Source organism: Balaenoptera musculus, chromosome 4 (assembly GCF_009873245.2).
Source record: "Balaenoptera musculus isolate JJ_BM4_2016_0621 chromosome 4, mBalMus1.pri.v3, whole genome shotgun sequence".
NCBI classification, from domain to species: domain Eukaryota; kingdom Metazoa; phylum Chordata; class Mammalia; order Artiodactyla; family Balaenopteridae; genus Balaenoptera; species Balaenoptera musculus.
In genome coordinates, this window is record NC_045788.1 from 45696765 (window position 1) to 45718733 (window position 21969).

Consider the following 21969-nt stretch of genomic DNA (forward strand, 5'->3'; position numbering starts at 1 on the left):
ACATATTTGGAGAAAATATTTGCAAAACACATACATAAAATACTATTATCCAAAATATACAAAAGAACTCTAAAATTTTCAACAGTAAGAAAACAGACAACCCAATTAAAAAATGGGCAAAAGGCCTTAACAGATACCTCATCAAAGAAGATATATATGGCAAATAAGCATATGAAAAGATGCTCAACATCATACATCATTAGAGAATTTCAAATTAAAACGAGATACCACTATACAATTATTAGGATGGCAAAAATCCAAAACACTGACAATGCCAAATATTGGCAAGGGTTTGAAAAACAGGAAGACTCATTCGCTGTTGGTGGGAATGAAAAGTAGTAAAGTCAATCTGAAAGACAGTTTGGTGGTTTCTTACAAAATTAAACATACTCTTACCAACAATTGTGCTCCTTGGTATTTACTGAAATGAGTTAAAAACTTATGTCCAAACAAAAACTCAAACATGGATTTTTATAACAGCTTTATTCATAATTGCCAAAACTTGAAAGCAACCAAGATGTCTTTTAATAAGTGAATGTATAAATAAATTGTGGTACATCCAGACAATGGAATATTATTCAGCGCTAAAAAGAAGTGAGCTATCCAAGCCATGAAAACACATGGGGGCACCTTTAAATACATATTATTAAGTAAAAGAAGCCAATCTGAAAAGACTATTGTATCATTTCAGCTACATGACATTCTGGAAAAGGCAAAACTGGAGACAGTAAAAAGATCGGTGGTTGCCAAGGGTTAGCAGGGAAGTTTGTGTGAAAAGACAGAGCACAGAGGATTTTTCGGGCACTGAAACTACTTTGTATTATTCTATAATGTTGGATACAAGTCATTATACATTTGTCCAAACCCAGAGAATGTACAACACCAAGAGTGAACCCTAATGTAAACTGTGGACTCTAGGTAAAAATGATGTGTCTATGTTCATCGATTTTAACAAATTATTGTTAAATAATTTGTACTACTCTGGTTTGGGATGCTGATAGTGGAAGAAGCTATGAGTTTGTGGAGTCTGAGGGTATATGGGAACTCTGTACTTCATGCTTAATTTTCCTATGAACCTAAAACTGCTCTCTAAAAAATAAAGTCTATTCAAATAAATTAAATATCTTTAAAGTAACACTTAATGGGCATTTGTATTCAGCATTTTCCCAAAGGCAATTGGAACTCCATGCTCCAGGTAGGTTAAAAATACCTTCTGGCTTAGACCTGGAGCCCTGTAAAGTCCTAAATTCCCATGTGGGTATAGTTCATTGTCATATGATTTAGAGGCTTCGTAGCTGAAAATGTTAAAACCAGCATGATTACTACAAATCATTGTTCTCTACCATCTGTTACCCAATGAGAAGGTAATCATCAGTTTTACAACTAGTCACTTTAAATAATGATCTCTGGCATCTCTCAAATTCTTCACATAAGATATATTTATTGGTTTTTCTGAAAATCCTAAGTAGATAAAATAAAATCCTAAGTAGATAAAAGTAGATTAGAAATAATCTAGTTCCCATATTTTAGTTTCGGAAAGTGAGATCTAAGAAAGGAAGTGACATGTTCAAGGTCACACAGCAATTTAAGGCAGAAATGAAAACAAAATCTGACTAGCAGGCCAGGATACTTTGCTATGACTGTCTTTAAATGATGATCTCAGCATCTAGAAATGAAAACCAGACATTAGCACACAGTATTCTAATCTATAGATCCCAAGGGTACTACTAGTAATAACAATGTAGATATATAAACAGATGATTTGTTTTGGTTTTATCACTAATGTGAAACTTTACACAAACTTAAATATTTTATGAAAAGATTCAGTGTCAGGGAGGGAGGACAAAAGAGTGCCAATCAGACTTTTGTCACTAAAAGCCCACCTATGTAATCCTTTAAATGCTAGCTCAGTCCATAATAACTTTTAGAGTAGTCCTATACCGGCTGCTTTTTTCTCTGAATACAAATACCATTGTCCATTGACCAAAAAGAGTATTTGATAGAAAATTATGTATTTTCAACCAATTTTCTCCTGAGGACTAAATCTTCTGGGTTTAAAATGAACAGCAAAATAGGCAAAGCTTTTATATACTGCAATACCTATTGGTTTTATTAAGTTACTAACATTCACCATTAATAATATTAAGCAACAACAAAGAAAGTTACCTTTTGAGTTATCTTTACAATAAGAAGTGTTGTTGCTCAGATGAAGATGTAAGAGGTGTGTTTTTCCCTTGGTGAAAATTTGATGTTGATGGATGTCATTTTCGTATAGAAAAGTATTCTGATAATCATGAAATGTGCAACTTTCATGTTTAGGGACAAGCAAAAGAAAAGAGTTGAAAGAAATTATATATAAAAAAGTTAAAAGACCCAGCTTATTAAAATAAATACAGTAAAACTTTAAGCAAATAGGGTTATTCACATTAATTTAATATTTGCTTCAACGTTCTGTGGACAAATTCTAAACCACAAGTAACTAAACAGTATTATGAATTTAAAGGATATAGGCAACTGGGACAAACCTGATTTAACTACAAATTTTTAATTGACAGTTTCTTGTTAAAAATATTCTGAAATAAGTTTGGTTTCTCACGGTCTTTCTTCTAAAAATGGAGAGTTATCTTTCAATCTCATCAAGCTCATGAAATCAAGGTTTTATTGCTTAAATAAACTTTTTATTTGTTCATCATGAACTATATGAGTTCAAAAGCCTTATGTGGTATTTATATCTCAGTTTTAATGAAGATTACCATACACAAGCATAATTACAATTGAATAACATTTTCTATGAATGGAATAATATATTTAATAATACTTGATATTCATGTAAGCTCTACATAGTACCACCATAAAAACTCATGGATTATGCTTAACCAAAAAGGTCCTCTTGTGTCACTTATGATGCTTTATGACTCTTAGAAAAGAAGCTCTATGGGCACCTCCAAACCCAAGATGCAAAACTATTGCCAAACCATAATCAGTAACTTTCTCTGCCTTGTCTAACATGGAGGTCAAAGCAAAGACTTGTGATAAGATATATAAAAGAATCAAGTTAGAGAGTAGAAATCCATTTCCTTAGGGATACAGTAGTGCATATAAACCTCATATACTGACCAGAAGGTTGTCCCCTGCCAAAAGCACATTTGCTGCTAAATATCTGGGTCTATGTGTCCAAACGTGGGGCTTTTCGGGTCTGAGGGCATCACTTAGGCCCACTGCTGTTCCAAAATGCTGACAGGGGCCTAAGGTGATCTGAACATATAAACAAAGAATCGGTGTAGGGGCTACTTAATAGGAACTTCATTCTGCTGTTTACCCAACTTAATGCTTTGTAGTCAAAACATGTGAAATCCTAGCTAAAGTTTCAACAGCAAAGAGGACTTAGAATAATTTTTAGCATTACTAACAGATACAGCTAGAAATTATTTTTCATTTGGAAATGACAAAATTCTTTAAAAAATTTACAAGCTGAATCATTATAATTCATTTATTTAATTTATCACACAGTAAAATCTACCTAGGAAGTAATCTATAGTTTGGGGGCTTTTCTTGTCTCTCAACTTATTAATGTACCTGTTTTTATTTAGGGTTCATAACAAACTGAAGAAAAATCCAAAGAGTATCTTTGGAGAAAGTAAGGAAGTTCATATGAAATACATGACTTGGGAGGCCATTTCAAATAATAACAATTCCTAAATTCAGAAGCATCTATTAAATAATCCAGATATTAGGTAAGAGTATAAACATATCATTATAGATAATTTTCTAATTACTGAATGCCGATAAATATTAGCAATATTGTACCCAAATTTAAACATGGCTTAAATAAAATATATTCTAACACTGAAGTCACATTTTTTTATGTTGTGAATTTCTCAAGAGATAGTTAATTTTTTGTGGGTTTTTAATAAGTATCGAAAGCGAATTAGAAAGATCTTACCTTTGTTGACTGTCTGCATCTGCTAACTCAACTTTATAAGGCACGACATTTCCCGGTTCTTCAAATGCTGCTTCATCAGTCTTATTAAACGCATGTTGTATAATATTAGTATGTTCAACAAATTTATAATACATTAACCAGCTGATTTGTGCATAATATTTAGAGAATTTTTTTTCTCACAAAGAAATGTCATGAGCTCTCTGACTATATGCCATAGAGCATTAGTTCTAGGAGAACTAAACAAATTCAACAGATATTTGCTGAGGGCTTTTGCTGTGTCAGTACATTTATCACTACTATCACACCCAGAACCAAATATAACAACTTAGGTTTTATTTTGTAACTACTAAGTGCCAAGTAGATCAGTGACTAAGATGTTTTTCATTCTCTGGCCAGCATGTCATACCATATGCATCAACAATTTAATGAAGAGCACACACAAACACACATGCATGTATGTATTTATTTGCTCAGAATCTTCAATTTATCCAGAGCAGAAATAAAAATGTTGCCAGGCATACACACACACACACACACACACACACACACACAGCAGAAGCTATTAACCTCAAGAAGAAAGCAGTACTTAAAAAGGTACTTCCTCATTGTAGTCCTTCTCTGTGACAACCATAGTAAGAGCAACATTGAGGACAGGGGGTACACTCAGCTACTAGAGGACTAGAAAGTCAGAAATGCAGAGTTTATCACAACTTAACCCTCCAAGCTGGAGCTCTAGATCTGACTGGCTCTAGCTCCAGCTTATTCTACCTGGTGTCTTCTAGAGGTTTGTATTCAAGTTATTATTATACTAAATCCCTTAAATCTTAATATTATTTTTCCTTTAAATAGAAAATATTAAATGACATTCAACAAATTAAATTTATACAAATTTTATTAAATAAATATCATATAATGAGAACAGTCTTTGTTAAAAAGCCTGATAACACAGAGAACTAAATAAAACAAACACTAAACTACATTTCTACAAGTTAAAAGAGTGAAACGTCTTCTCATCTCCCATACTATGACACAATATCAATTTAGCTGACAAATTTACTGTCTACATTAAAATAATAGTCGGTTGTATTCCTGTCAGCATATTTAAATTCAAATACTTGTAAATTTATAATACTTGTTATATACTTGTAAATTTATTTCAACAAGAAATCTTGTTGAAAACAACATGTAGTTGTAACTGTATGTTGTGAATTTCCTGTTTGTTAAGTAATATGAGTGGTCATTATGCACTTACATCATCCAGTTCGACTATTTTTAGAGATGGTTCAGGTCTCTCTATGTTTAATTCTTCTACTGGCAGAAAAAGAGCTGGGGGTTGTATTTTGATATCTACAACTAGAAAATAAGATTAAAAATAATATCATCAAAGCATATACCTTACCTGATAATTAATCTTCAAATAACAAAGGCAACAACAGAAGAAGAATGTTCTCCTGTGCATCCACACAAAGGTATAAATACTGTCAATTTTCCCAGTTCAAGTAAAATACACATTGACTTAACATTCGATTTTTAAATGAAACTATTTAAACTAAGGTAAAGTAAATCTAGAGAATGGCAAGGAGAGTGTGCATGATTTTGATCTGGAGATAAAGTGTACACAGTGCAGTTGAGAATGATACAGTAAAGAAAACCAAAAGCAGATGCTGATTAATGCTCAGCGTATATAATTTGAAATAGTAAATTTGAAAATATCTAATCAAGGCTGAACTAACCATCACTATCTTCATCATTTTCATTCTGAGAACACTGCGCCTCCCTACTGGTTTTACACTGAGGTATAAAGGTGTCCAGTAGCATGTTTTGAAGTTGCTCCTGTGGAGTTCTACAAAACAAGAAAGAAGCAATTAAAAGCCTAAAGTACATTATCTGAAATTTCTCCAGACAAGATCTTGACTTATTTCACAAACAAGTGAGTCTACAAAATTAATAATGAAAACCATAGCCATACCTCTGATTCACAGAAGAAAAGTACAATTGTATAACATAATCTGAATCCACTAAAATAATTTTGTAAATCAAATTAACATCACACAAGGTTTTTAATTTCATATCTTATTGTTTTTCCTTTAGGATGAAAATCAAAGTTATGACAGAATTCAGTATTTTTGCAAACAAACACATGGAATCCATGAAACATATCACACTGTTTGAAAAGCTAATTTACAAATGTGTGTTGTATCTCACAGACTTGGCATTATGTTGATAAGTTCTAAGAGAACTGAAGACATTTTTCTGAACTTCCACCAAGCCAGTCGGGTGACAAAATAGGCTTCCATGATAAGAATGTGAGGTGTTCCGGCTGTAGCATCTATTATGTAATTAACAATGAGGTCTGATGTGGCCTGTCTCACATACAAGGCAATGAAGCACAGGAATTCTTAGAGGTCTTGTGCATTTGGTTCCAAAGGATAGTCCCAAACAATGGGGAAGGGAGTAACTTTTTAACTGCCCTTAAACCACACAGCTCTTCTAGATTATGCATGCTCATGGAGTCCCCATATAAAAGTCAGGGCCTTCTTAATAATATTAGCTGGTGACAATAATACAAAAAATGTACCAGGCTATGTTCTAAACAATCTGGGGTACTGAATCTTAACAGGAATATTAAATAGGCACTAATATTATCTAAGTTTGATGAGAAAATTAAAGCACAAAGAAGTAATCCAGCTTGTTCAGTCATTCAGGTAGTAAATGCAGCAAAGACAATTTGAACTCAAGCAGTCTGCCTCCCTAAGCCCATGTTCTTAATCATTACTCTATATTGCCTCTCTCACAATTTGCAAAGGTACTAAAAATTTAATGATCTCCTAGCAAACTGTGACTATGTGCATTTCCCCACTATATGTAATGTATATATCAGAACACTCCAAAATATTTATATATTATCCAGCTTTGAAGAGCATGTCATCTTACATCCATAATTTAATTAAATGATGGAAAATATTAAAGAGTAAAGGTCAAAGACAAACTGGCATCTGGCCACCAGAAACCTCTTTCCAGTTTGACATAGATATACTGTACTAAAAATTCAATCACTGATACACATAAATGTACTAATATCCAGATACTCCTTCATGAAGTGAAAACTTACCTAATTTTAGGAGGAAAGCCCTGAATCAAAGACTTAGAGAGTCCAGTTAATAGAGCATTGGAGCTGAAGGGGTCCCTTAGATTATTTATTCCAAACTCAATGTTTTTCAGGTGATAAAATGTGGACCAAGAGAATTAAAGTGATTTGTCCATGAACAAACAACTAGTTAGTCAATAAACTAACTCTACATTCTGGATTGGGACCCTAGCACAATTGCTTTGTTAAAAGATCATGCCACATAAATAAAAGATGACATATGCTTTAGAATAGGATTACCTCACCAGATTTTCCTCTTTTAAAATGTAAACAAATATATATTGAGCATTGACCAATTCATTTGGGGAAACCAACTGATTCTGTGAATCAGTGTTAGGCTGTTTGCATCAGAATCACCAGAGAAGATCTTTTTGAATGCAGAGTCTCATACCCATCCTTAAAAACACTGACTTTTAGGTCTGTCTGGGGCCGGGAGGAGAAATCAGCATTCTAAAAACCTCCCCCCATGCTTCAGATGATCAGCTAGAACTGAGAAGTACATATAATAAAAAGAGTAGGGGAACTGGAGTAGAAATACCAGCTAATTTTTAATATCCGCCCTTAAAATACTCTAAATCCAAATCATATGATCTCTTTCATGAAACTTTCCTAGCATTTAAAAGACCCACTAGAAACAAAAGAGAAAAAAAACCAGTGGGACTACATCAAACTAAAAAGCATCTGCACAGCAAAGGAGACCATCAACAAAATGAAAAGACAGCCTACCAAATGAGAGAAGATATTTGCAAATCATATATTTAATAAGGAACTAATATCTAAATAATATCTAAGATATATAAATCAACAACAAGAAACCCAAAGAACCCAGTTAAAAATCGGCAGAGGATCTGAATAGACATTTTTCCAAAGAAGACATACAGATGACCAACAGGCACATGAAAAGATGTTCAACATCATTAATCATCAGGGAAATGCAAATGAAAACCACAATGAGATATCACCTCACACCTGCTAGAATGGCTATCATCACAAAGATAAGAAATAGCAAATGTTGGAGAAGATATGGAGAAAAGGGAACTTAATACACTGTTGGTGGGAATGTAATTTGGTGTAGCCACTATGGAAAACATTATGGAGATTCCTCAAAAAATTAAGAATAGAACTACCATATGATCTAGCTATTCCATTTCTGGGTATTTATCTGAAGAAAATGAAAATAATAATTTGAAAAGATGTATGTACCCCTTTGCAGCTTTATTTACAGTAGCCAGGATATGGAAACAACCTAAGTACCCAGCAACAGATGAATGGATAAAGATGTGATTATACACACACACACACACACACAAACACACACACACACACTATGGAATACTACTTAGCTATAAGCAAACATAAAATCTTGACATTTGTGACAACATAGATAGACCTTGATAGTATAAGTGAAAAATGTCAGAGAAAGACAAATGATTTCACTCATAAGTGAAATATAAAAAAACCAAAAATAAACAAAACAAAACAAAACAAAAACAAACACATTAAAACAGAGAACAGATTAGTAGTTACCAGAGGGGAAGGGGAGTAGAAGAGGGCGAAATGAGTGAAGGTGTTCAACTGTACAGTAACGAATGGAAACTAAACTTTTGGTCGTGAGCAGGTTGCAGTGTGAAATATAATCTGCACACATGAAACTTATATATAATGTTATAAACCAATGTTATCTCAACTACAACAAAAAGAACCACTGGAGATATTAAGATTGCTATTAAGGTCTATCAACACTTACGTATTGGCAGGTAAAATACAAAAATCATTACTATCCAAATCAGAAAAGTGATATAAAAACAAAATGCAATAGAACATATATTTATAAACCTGTTAAGCCTTTTATAAACTATGACAATTGTAGGCAGAAATGAAGTCAGTCATTTAACAAAAGTGTTCTTCTTTTACTGTATAGGAAACTCAGTGTGAAGGGCCTTGAAAGGCAGCCACTAAAAAAGATAAGTGACCTTGGCATTACTTTTATGTACTAATTCCTAAGCTAGAAAGAGGCAATTGACAGATATACACTACTAAGTTTCACACCTGAAAGACTGTTATGGACATCATACTTTAAAAGAGATATAGACAACTTGGACAATAGTTACATAGGAATAACCAGAATAGTCTATGTATGAACTTAAAACCCTGCCACGTAAACCACAATGGGATATAACTACACACCTATTAAAACAACCATCAAAAGAAAAAATAACCTGAGAATACCAGGCACTGGCAAGGATGTGGAGTAACTAGAGCTCTCACACATTGCAGAAAAAAATGCAAAACTATGCAGTCACTTTGGAAACAGTTTGGCAGTTTCTCATCAAGATAAACATATATTTACCATATAACTCAGCCATCCTGGTCCAGGTATTTACCCAGGGAATTAAAAACTTATATTCAAACAAAAACCTATATGCAAATGTTTATAATAGATTTAGTCATAATTGCCCAAAACTAGAAACCAGCTGGATGTTGTTTAACAGATGAATGGATAAAATATATACCATGATGATGAAATACTACTCTACCATAAAAAGGAACAGACTTTGATTCACTCTAGAACATGGTTGAATCTTAAATGCATTTTGTTAAATGAAGGATGCAAAAAGCTACATATTTTATGATTTAATTTGCATGACGTTCAGAAAAAGGCAAATGTATAAGGATGGAAACAGACCAATAGTTGCCATGGGTTGAGGAAGAAGGGTTGACTAAAAGAAGAGGAAGCATGAAGGATTATGGGGTGATGGAACTGTATTCTTCAGTACTGTGGTGAACACATGGCTCTAGGCATTGGCAAAAACCCATAGAACTGTACACAAGTTTATTCAAATTTTAAAAAGTACTCAGGATATGGGCATACCCCCAAAGAATGGTAGAACCACTCTAAAGGAGATGGGAAAGTAATGAGTGCCATGGCCTAAGCAACTTTGGAAAACAAGATTTTGACTGGATACTGTAGAAAGCACTATACACAGTGTACTCTAATTGGTAAATTTGTTTCTCACAGTGATATTAGTTAGCGATTCTGAAACTGCTTTACACATATATTAAGGGTGATAAATTAATAAATATATTATAGATACTGAGAGCCAGGATTCTCACTGCAGGTGAAAGAAACCACAAATAAGCAAAGGGAGAATGTAAATGAACCATTTGATGTTGGTTTGGATGTATGAATATGAACTCATGTTTACCTTAACAGATATCCAGGTAGACAGGTACAGAAGTAAATTTAGTTGTGTGTGTATCCTGGGTTAGTATATATACATGTATCTCCTAGATGTTCTCTGAGAAAACCTAGGATCTGTGACTCCTGAGCAGCAAGGTGTACACCTAAGTTGAGATCTTGGTTTCTGAATAACAGTCTCCAGTAAAAGGAATCAGGTTTCCTTGGAAAAATGATTCTCGGGTTAGGACAGGAAAATGCATCTCAGGTGCTAGAAAAATAAAGAGATGTTCAACGCAAACCAACCAACAAACAAAAAAGGGCAAGAATGTATTGAAAGGAGCGAGAAGTCAACCTGAAAGAGCTCTCAATGATCAAAGCAGGAACTTGAGTCAAAAAATAAATAACAATCGTATTGGATATTAATCCAAAATAAAATAAATATCCATGAGTCCACATAAATAAACAATTGAATAAATAAACCAAAGTGGGAAAAGAGATATTCTTCCTTGAAGAATTCCAATTAATAAATGTAGAAGGAATAGAGGAAACAGAAAATCCCCAACAGAGCAGCAGAGTAATAACTGATACAGGCAAAATCCACTGACAAATGCTACAATTAGTAGATGAAAGTTTAAAGTAAAACAGAATTTTGCATCATCTCAAAGTATCTCCCCTAAAATATTTATTACTATGATGTGATTAAGTCCCCCCCCACCCAATTCATATGTTGAAATTCTAACACTCAGTGTGATGGTATTAAGAGATGAGGCCTTTGGGAGGTGATTAGGTCATGAAGGCAGAGTCCCCACATGGGATTAGTACCTTTATAGAAGAGGCCCATGAGAGCCCTGTGAAGACACCATGAAAAGATTTCTCCTATGAACCAGGAAGCAGGCCATCACCAGACTCTGAACCTGCTGGTGTCTTGATCTGGGACTTCCTAACCGCAGGAACACTGAGAAATAAATGTTTGTTTTTTTATAAGCCACCCAGTCCATGGTATTCTGTTATAACATCCCAAATGGACAAAGACAGAGATTGGTACCAGAAGTGGGGTGCTGCTATAAAATTCCTTAAAATGTGAAAGCAGCTTTGGAGCTGGCTAATTAGTAAAGGCTGGAAGAGGTCTGAAGTTCATGCTAGGAAAAGGCTACACTGCTATTAATAGACCTTTAAAGACAATTCTGGTAAGGGCTCAGAAAAAAGAGAGAACTGTAGAAAAAGCTTCAATAGTCTTAAAGAATACCAAAGTAATCCTGAATAGAACGTCAGTAGTAATATGGATGGTAAATGCCATTTTGATGAGGTATCAGATGGAAGTAAGGAATAAGTTATCATACAATGGAGGAAAGGCAATCCTTGCTAATAAAGTGGCAAAGAACTTAGCTGAATTGCATTCCTGTCCTAGTGTTTTATGGAAGGTAGAACTTGTGAGTAATGAAATTAGACATATGGCTGAGGCAATTTCTAAGCAAAGTGTTGGAGAGGCCTAGTTTCTCATGACTGCTCATAACAGAATGCAAGGAAGAGAGAAATGAATTAAAGACAGAATTAATCAAAAGAGAAGCAAAACTTAAAGATTTGGAACATTCTCAGCCTATTTATATTTATACTGAGAAGTATGACACAACCTATACAGGAGAGAATAGGAAGTATATGGCCAAAGGATCATCTCACAGGGAGATCAGTTAGCCATCTAAACAGAAGATATGACCTATTATCCAAGACAATGGAAGAATGATCCTGAAGGCAATTCAGAAATCATCAGGGCTATCTCTCCCATCACAGAGAGCCCCCATTAGAGCAACAGCCCAGTAAATCCCTGGGCTGCCCTTGTGACCCCAGACTAGAACAGCCACACAATTCAAGCCCAGGGGAGTCACAGGCATGTCACCGAGCTCAGAGCCATCTTAGGAATGGGGCCACTCAAAGCCACAGGGCAGAGCCAACCAGAGCCTTGGGGGCCCAGCCCCTGCCAGGCAAAGCTCGGGGCAGAACTGCTGCCTCAGTGTGTCCAGAAGTGGGGCTTCTATCCCAGTGGGCCCGGACAGCAGAGGATACTTTCAAGATTTAAGGTCTGATAGCATTTGGCTCGTTAGGTTTCAGACTTGCTCAGGACATGTTACTTCTTTTTTATTTCCAATTTCTCCCTTTTAGAATGGGAATATCTATCCTATGCCTGTCCCACTTTTGTATTTTGGAAGCACAGAACGTGTTTGATTTCATATGTTCACAGTTAAGAGAGCAATTTGTCTCAGAATGAATCATACATTGAATTTCACCCATATCTGATTTAGATGATACTTAGATAAGACTTTAGAATTAAGACTTTAGAATTTTGAGTTGATGATGAAAGGAGTTAAGACTTTTGGGGCTACTGGATAGAATGAACATATTTTGCATGTGAGCAGGACATAAACTGGTGGAGGGCAAGGAGCAGAAAGCTCTCTTCTGAATGTTTGTGTCCCCACAAAATGCATATGTTGAAATTCTAACCTCCCAGGTGATGGTATTAGGTGGTGAGCCTTTGGGAGGTGATTAGGTCAGAGGGTAGCGCCCCCATGAATGGGATTAGTCTCTCCCCAAGAGAGACCTCTCGCCCCTTCTGCCCCGTGAGGACACAGTGAGAAGACAGCCCTCTATGAACCAGGAAGCCGGGTCTCTCCGGTCACCAAGTCTGCTGGCACCTTGATCTTGGACTTCCCACCCTTAAGAACTGTGAAAAATAAATGTGTGTTGTTTATAAGCCACCCAGTCTATGGTATTCTGACAGCTTGAACAGACCACAATGTTAACTATGAAAGGAAAAGAGTGGTTTTGCAGCAGGGAACCTTGGTGAGTACCACATTAACCATGTGTTCAAGGTTAACATCCTCGTGATGAGACCTACTGATAGTATGATCGGGTGATATCATGCACTGAGAAGAGTACATCCTCTCTGTGGCATTCTTCCTCAAAATGCACAACCTCAATCTAATTAGGAAAAAACACCAGATAGACCCACACTGAGTATATTCTACGAAATACCCAGCAAGTACTCATGTCCAGGTCATGAAGACAAGGGAAGACTGAGGAATTGCAATGGATAAGGAGATAGGACAAAACTGCAATGTGAGATCCTGAGTTGAATCCTGAAACAGAATAAGGATTTTAGTGAAAAAAACTGGTGAAATCCAAATAAAGTGTGTAGTTTAGTGAGTTATATTGTACTAATGTTAATTTCTTGGTGTTAATACATGCACTATGATTATATAAGATGTTACCATTAGAAAAGCTGAATGAGCGGCATGGGAAATTCTTCGTCTTGTTTTGTAACTCTTGATTGCATGTCTTATTTCAAAATTAAAAAAAAAAAATTAAAAGAAAAGAAATCTGCCCATGAAAAACAGCTGAAGGGGCGTGGGGGCAGATGGTAACCTGTCAAACAGAAGCTTCAAGGAAGTCATGAGGGCTGATTTTTAAAATATGAAGGGATACCATGAAGAGGAGAAATTCAGTTTGCTCAGTATTGGTTTAATTGGTAGAATTAGGACCAAGTTAGCAACTAGTCAGAAAAAATTACAGCTCACTAGGAGATATCATAGGAGGCAGAATGTTCCAAGGATGGAGTGGGCCGTCTCGGGAGATGGTTTTGTATGACTGGAAGTGAAGCAAGGGCTCGAAAACCACTCCTCAGGTACATTCTAGACAGGTTTTCTAACACCCTGCTCCTCAAAATGTGGTTCAGAGACTAGCATTATCCACGGCAGTATCACATGGGAGCTGTCAGAAATTCAGAAATGCAAAATCTCAGGCTCCACCTATGCCTACTGAAGAAGAATCTGTATTTTGCCATAGTCTCTAGCTGATTCATAGGCACAATGAAGTGTGAGTAGCACTGCTATAGGGCAACTGAGCCCATGGCCTTTAAAGGTACCTCCCAATGTGGTTCTTACATCATGGTAAAATTATGAATGACTCCAACATGTACTCAGTCATCATTTTGGTTTGATATTTAACTTTTAAACAATTTATGAAATGCTACATCTAATGATAAAGTCTTTGAATAAAATATATTTGAATACTATTAATAAAACTATAAAATCAAAGGCCTGCTTAACTTAAAAGTAACTTAAAAAGTAACTTAAAAGTTTCTGAAGAGTACAGCCTCAAAAATTACCTCTTCAAAGTAAGCTTTCATTTATCACATTATTTTTGCTATTATTTTAAAATTCTATACCATATTTGTGCCTTGTTTCCCACATACACATTTCCATTTCTCAAGGCAAACCCTAAATCAATCACACATTACATATATAAATAGAATTAAAATTCTTATCAGAACGGTAGAAGCTTCACAGGGATTTAATATTGCTTTAAAATTATTTATGTAAATGTGAAGTGCATAAATAACACTGCTACAAAAAGCATGTCACACAAGGAACGTAAATAGCTTTTACATTTCTTATTTATAATGCAAAAAATCAGAAAATACCTTCTGTGTTTTTTAAGCCATAATTTTTCCATGTAGGATAGACTGTCTTCTTTAAATTCAATTGTAAGTGGTTCTGTCCAAATTCTCAGATTAGTTTGTACTTCACATTCTTCCAATGAGTCTATAAAAATAAATATAATATGCATAATTAAGGTAACCTAGTCTACAAATTACCACATCTTCTCTCAAGATATAGAATTCACCATTTTTGAGGCAAATATGCTTTGACATTTGTCTGTATAATCAATAGTTCTAGGCTTAAATGATGCAAAAGTGTTAAATATTGGTGATTTTTTCTATTACTGTATAGATAGTTTTCTTCAATAATTTCTTGAAATGAAAAAAAACTTATGATTCACAAGGTTTTTTAAAGCAACTAATTATTTTACACGATAAAGATAAATACAAATAGATTCATTATATATTCTATAAATGCACACACACATAAAGGTATGTGTTAGAGCCACTGACAATAATATTTACACATTATGGGAAACAGAAAATAAATAACTCAAAATGGCACCTGGAGGAGAGTGCCATTTTGGCACTCTCTGTCCTCATGGCACCAACTGTCCTCATGAATTTATATCTACATGGCAACTTACTTCCAGATGCTTAAGATATTTCTGAAGTACTACTAAATTAAAACCACCATTCAAAGATATTTAAAACTGATGGAGATTTCTGGGAAAGAAAGCAGCATAAATACAGAGTTACTAGTCTCTCCACCCTCCTAGATATTAGCCCTCTCTCCATAATGACCACAACGGGAGGAAAAATGTGGGAGAAGATGGAGAAGTAGTAAAGAGGGAAACAACTATTTTTTTATAGACTGAAACTAGAGAATAATCCCCAGCTCATACTGCAGCCTTTAATAAATAGCTTTTAGAAACAGCCAAATGCCAGCAATAGAAATAAACCAAAAGAATGTAAGTCATCCACTCGTATTCTTCCCGAAGTGTAGAGCAGTGTTGAAGAAAGCAACTGGAGGATGTTCTGAGAACCACCATCAGAACGCATGAACTGAAAGAGTAGGAGTCAAGGACAAGAGCAAGTCATAGAAAAAAGGAGAGGCCTCCACTGTGAGTCCTCCTTTTCATAAGTAAACAAAATATTTCCCGGCAAGGAAGCTGAAAGAGAAAAAAATGAGGACTCAATTTTTTTTCTGTCCAGGTCATGGAGAAAAGCCACTTGTGGCTTGAGAGATAACCCCCAAGTCTAGAAGGGTGATGAGGAGGAAGGAGATGAAGCAGCTGACCTGTGACTCACTCTTCTCCCATCACCAATGGCACATTCCCAGGAAATAAAGATGGCAGGTGGCCTGGGTTAATTTGCTTGTGAATATGCTAATAACTAGACTTTCTGGCAAACAGATGAATGATATTTTCTAGAAAGAGAGTCTTTAGCTATGTAATGCATTCAGCAGGATAAGCTTTGTTTCAAATTGCTTACAGAAAACAAATCTAGAACGCATGGATTCATGAGTCACGTCTCCCTGAACAATGCCACACAAGCTATGGAACTGAGGTTTTGGTTTGCTCCCTTGTTTAATGGTTCCCTAGCTACCTTTTGTGTGAAGTTGTGTAAGACATCCCATTGTTCATATTGAAGGGATGATGCGTATTTTCCTTAATAGACAATGCTTTTAAAAGTCTTAAGGTAAATTTGCCCAAGGTGTTTAAGGAACAGCCAGGAGGCCAGTGTGGCTGAAACAGAACAAGCCAGGGAGAGAGTAATAGGAAGTGAGATCACAGAGATAGGGACTTCAGATTACATTGAACCTTCTAGGCCATTGTAAGTATTTGCCTTTCACACTGAAGGAAATGAAATTTTACAGTTCACTAAAACGTAATCAAGTTAGAAATCAATAACAGAAATGACTAGAACACTTGAAAATTCAAAGCTAATGGCCAAGAAACACAGGAAAACATACTCAGTGTCATTTGTAATGAGGTACACAAATGAAATATACAATTTCATGTCTATCAGACAAGAAAAAATTTTTAAAAACTGACAGTTAAAGTGTTGGTGATAATGGGAAGCAGCCAAACCATTTATATACTGCAGAGAGGAATATAAACTAACACAAATACTTTGGTAAAAAAATTCAGGTTTACCTAGTATAGTTAAAGACACAGACACCCTATGACCCAGCTATTCTGCTCTCAGGAATAGACACCTAGAAATGTGTACACATGTGTACTAGGAGACTTATGCAAGAATATTCAAAACAGCAGTGTTTGCTGGGTAGGGCTAAGGGAATAAGTGATGTTGAAGCACTCAGCAACTAAAAATAATGGAAAGCCGTTACCACCCTAGGCTTGAGAGGACAAAGTTGGAGAAGTTTGTAAGAAGTCATTGAAAGCAAGGGCTGTGGACAAAAGGTCATCTAAGTGCTGCTCTGTAACACAAGTAGAGAATGCAGTCACTGCAAAATCTCAGCACATCAAGGAGAGGAAAAGTAAGTACCTCTACCTCTTTCTACCCCAAATGGGAATCAACCTAAACAAACATCAACATTTCTACAGGTAAGCAGTGGTGTAATCACATAAAGAAGACTTTTAAGCAGAAGACTCTTAAGCAGCGAAAATGAATGAAATACAACTATGCACATCTTTATGGGTAAATCTCAGTAAATTATGTTGAATAAGTTAAACAAGTTGGAAAAGAGTACATATACTAGTTTTCCATTTACACAATGTTTAAATACATGCAAATTTAACAATATATTGTTTAGAGATACACACATGCAGTAAACTGCAAGGAAATCAAGGGAATGAAAAAACACAAATCCAGGCTAGTGATAATCACTTAGAGGGGAAGGAAGAGGAAGAGAACAAGTTCTTATTGTTTTGTTTTTCTCCATAAGGTATATAAATTTTATAAATGTTCTTTTTATCTACTTAATATCTTAGGGAAAGGAAAATGTTTGCACACACATACATATAATATACACGCACATAAACAATCACATTTATAATACTCTGAGGCAAAATAAAATCACATATTATATCAACAGAAGTCCTCATCTTAATGATTTCTCCATGGCAACCACACTGTTGACCTCATTTCTTTACTTAAAAACACAGTCCTCCATGGGTTTTTATGATAATACACTTTACCAACTTTCCTCCTATATCTATGCCACTCTTTGTCTTGTTTGTAGCCTTGTCTTTCCAAGACACTAAATGTAATTCCTCTCTAGCTTGTTGTGCTACAACCTTGCTCTCTGAGGTCCAGCCGTGCACATCTACCTTCAGCTCCATTAACACAATATGCTCTCTTCATCATGGAGCCTCTGTACATTCTAATTTGTCTCCACTCTCCAACTCATTTTCTAGACTTCAACTTGAACCTTGGCTTCTTAGAAATCCCTTTTTAATTATCTGTATCAGTCAGGGTCCTGACAGGAAAGAAAAAACTCAAAGGGGTAATTTGAAGAAGATCAAATGAAGGGACTAATTTATAATCATGGTAAGGTTAAGGGAACAAGTGATGTTGAAGCACTCAGAGACTAAAAATAGTGGAGAGCTGTTACCAACCCTAGGCTTGAGAGGACAAAGTAAGGCAAGTGCTGTAAGTAGTCATGGAAAGCAATGGCTGTGGATGAAAGGTCATATGAGTGGAGCTAATGATATATGCAGACAAAGCAGTAACTGCAAAATCTCAGCACATAAAGGAGAGGGAGAGTGAATACCTCTACCTCTTTCTTCTCACCCTTCAATGTTCTGCTAGTGTCTCCAACTGGTCAAACCCAACCAGAAGCCAGAGAACAAGGGAGTTCACATGATGCAGCCTCTAAAGATCAACCTCTAGGGGCACAGAGTAGGGCAGAAATGGGAAAGAACAGATCTGGAGAGACAGAGTCTACTTAGTTTGCATCTAAGCATCCATTTGTCTGTCTGTCTCTTCCTCTGAAAACAAAACAAAACAAAACTAACTCATGTCTGAAGCACAGGGAACACAAAGTTCTAGAGCCACTATGTATCACAGGGAGATTTCAATTTAGTGATACTCCCAACTAAATTTAAATGTTAGATACCAGTAGTACGTGTCATATTAGGTATCAGGAAAAAGAGAGGAGAAAAAAAAAAAAACAATTACTCAATATAAAACATAGCTGCCATGGTTCTTCATTTTGTAGCTGGTTTTGAAGCCTACCTTGATTTGTTTACCATAGTTTCCTTCTCTCATCACCCATTCTGTTTACCTTACTGTCTGCCAACCCCTTTTACCTGGTAGAGGACTAAAATCTTTCTCAAAAGATTCAAGACCATAGAAGCCCTCTTTTCACTGGGTTGTCACATTTTTCCAATGAACATTATTACTGGACACAGAAAAATTAAGTATGCCACTGAATGGTTTGCAGATGAAGTCTATCTTTTCTTTATTGTATGATAACAATCTAATTGTTCCTTCATACTTGTGCTCAAACAACATGGTCGGTACAGTGACCCTTCCTGACTATTAACTCAGTGTTGATGAGCCCCAAATGGCAGTGGGTAGTCTCAGCTTCCTGTTTAATGGAAGTTTTGCCGGAGTTTCATGTAATATAGAGCCCCTTGTAGGAAAAGCACCCCAAACTCACAAGATGTTGTTTCTCAGCTGGAACCCATACTGAACCTTCAGCAGGCCATTCCACAAAACTATCAAGCTAGCTGGATGGTGCTGCACATGGTAAGATGAGTGAATTCCATGAGTATGAGCCTATTCCTATACCTTTTTCATAATAAAATGAGTGTCTTGATCTAAGACACTCATTGTGTAAGACACCACAGTGACAAATAAAGCTTCTGCTGGCAGATATACTACAGGAAGAGAAGGCAAATCCTTTTCTGAAATATGTAGCTTTTCCCATGAAGACAAATTACTGCCCTACCCATGATGGAAAGGAACCAATATAATCATTCTGTAACCGATACTCCCTGGTCACAAAATCCACTTAGCATCATGCCATCAATCTAATGGGCAAGCATTATCTTCTGTGCAATAGCAAGACAATCAAGGTTCTTTGGGACTATATAATGCTAGAAAGCTGGAGAGTTAATATAGGTATGAAGCAAGACTGTGAAGGTATACTGTAACCTCTGCCATATGATATCAAACTATCTCTGGTTATATTTATTAATAGAAATAGAAAAGAATACATTTGATATGTCAAGGAGTGGTAAACTATAGCCCTTGGGCCAAATTTGGCCCACTGCTTTTGTATGGCTTTCAAGCTAAGGATGGTTTCTACATATTTTAATGGCTGAAAAAAATCAAAAGAAGGATAATATATTGTGACATGTGAAAATTATGTAAAATTCAAACTTGTATCCATAAACAAGGTTTTATTAGAAAATAGTCACACTCGTTTGTTTATATACTGTCTTTCATGATACAGTGGCAGAGTTGTATGGCCCTTCTGAATGGCCCTCAAAGCTTAAAATATTTACTATCTGTCACTTTACAGAAAAATCAACCCCTAGGCTAGGTCAATAGCTGTCTCCCTCCTCCAACCATGGAGAATGTGTTGGTTTTCTCCAGCAAAGACACTACATCTAGAAAAGCAACTGTGACCTGTATCATCATCATCGGATCAAGTTTAATCTGTAGTCATTTTCCAAGATCATTGGCTTTTGTACCAAATAAGTAAGTTAAATGGAAATATAATAAAAAGCAGTATTCCTGCATCTTTCAGGTCTTTGATGTTGGCATTAATCTTTGCAATCCCCAGGTATTGCTTCTGGCATGGTATTTTATTAGCATGGACATTGGCAAGGAAGGGAGACAGTTCTAGGGTCTTCTACTTACGTACTACCATAACAACCTTCATGGCACAGGTCAGACCATCAATATAGGCATTATTCCTGTTACTAAGTATATGCGTTCCCAAGAATCAAGACTGGGAAAATAACCACATAATGGTCCCACAGTCCCAGTGCACTATGAGACAGAATAAAGACAACAGTCTATCTATCATTCCACTTCCATAAATCTCTAAATCTGACTGGTGGATTATGGTGGCACTTAGGGTCTCCAGGGTCTCTAACTGTCAGTTCAGACCCAGAATCTAATAACCCCTCTGAAGGTCTCGGCATTGCCTTTCCTCAGTGCATGTTTATCCTGGTAAATAGCCATAAGTTCTGTAGTGAAAGCTTAGAGGAAGATTCATAGTGTACCCTGTGACCACACTACAAAATCCTGCAAAAGGACCCAGCCTCTACCTCAAGGGGCTTCAGATTTGTGGTCTGGCTTTGGGCTGAGAACTTTATAATAAACTCTGAATCCCCAATATGGTAGCTCAAGTTGGGTCTCTGTGCATCAGGATGGAAATTTTCTACTCGGATAGGAAAAACAGGAGTCTATACAAACTTGTTCATTCTCATGTACTCCAATTAGTACCACAGATCTCTGTGAATTGAAACAATCTAATTACTAGTCTTCCTTGCCCATTATTTTGGTAATTTTTCCACTATAACTTTGATAATTATATGCCAACATCTGGCCTCTACCATTCCAGGTTTCCATGATTCCTTTGAAATCAGGCAGTTCAATTCCATTTAAGCATCTTTATCCACAATCTTCAGCCTATAGAGGAAAGCTACAACACATCAGTTCTATTATTTTTAAATACTATGTCTTCAAAGTGGACAATCAAAAAGGTATTTCTATAGAAGACTTAATCCTTTTCAGAGTAAAAAGTAAAAAATACATCAAAATGTGAAAGCACAAATAAAAGAGCACATAAAATAACATAGTCAATGAGAGTTATATTGCTCATATATATATTGTATACTAAAACAGGGTATACAAATAAAGTCTTGGAAGTATTAACAAAATTGATGTATCATGAATAAATGTAGGAAAAATATTTGAAAGAGAGAACATTATTTAGTAAAAAATCAGATTTTAATTGGGAATAAGGTGTATGATATCTTGACATTAGGAATTACACTATGTTACAAAAGAGGACTAATCAGGAGAGTTCCTTCATTGGAAAAAAAAAGAAATAAAAATCATAAAATTGAATGCTTCAACTAAGTTACATGATTTAAGTTTATTATCTAATATTTTATTTTTAATGAAAAGCAATTGGAAGCCTCAACAAGATTCTGAGTAATAAAATTAATAAATTGAATACTTCTAAAGGTATGATTTCCCTCAAAAGGTACTGGGAAACAAAGAAAAGACACTGTACACTTCGGTCATCCAGATCTTCAATGTCTAGAATATGGGTG

At 35.6% G+C, this 21969-nt stretch overlaps 1 protein-coding gene across 1 annotated transcript in view; it reads right to left on the bottom strand.

Annotated features, from left to right (window-relative positions):
• Window positions 1-21969, bottom strand: part of ZBBX (zinc finger B-box domain containing) — a 116404-nt gene that overhangs the window by 24532 nt on the left and 69903 nt on the right. The window contains exons 10-14 of the mRNA XM_036850855.1: window positions 14747-14867; window positions 5677-5786; window positions 5196-5296; window positions 3944-4023; window positions 2167-2306 (exon numbers count right to left, since the gene is read on the bottom strand). Of these exons, the coding sequence (XP_036706750.1) occupies window positions 2167-2306; window positions 3944-4023; window positions 5196-5296; window positions 5677-5786; window positions 14747-14867 (552 nt within the window). The remainder of the gene's footprint in view (window positions 1-2166; window positions 2307-3943; window positions 4024-5195; window positions 5297-5676; window positions 5787-14746; window positions 14868-21969) is intronic.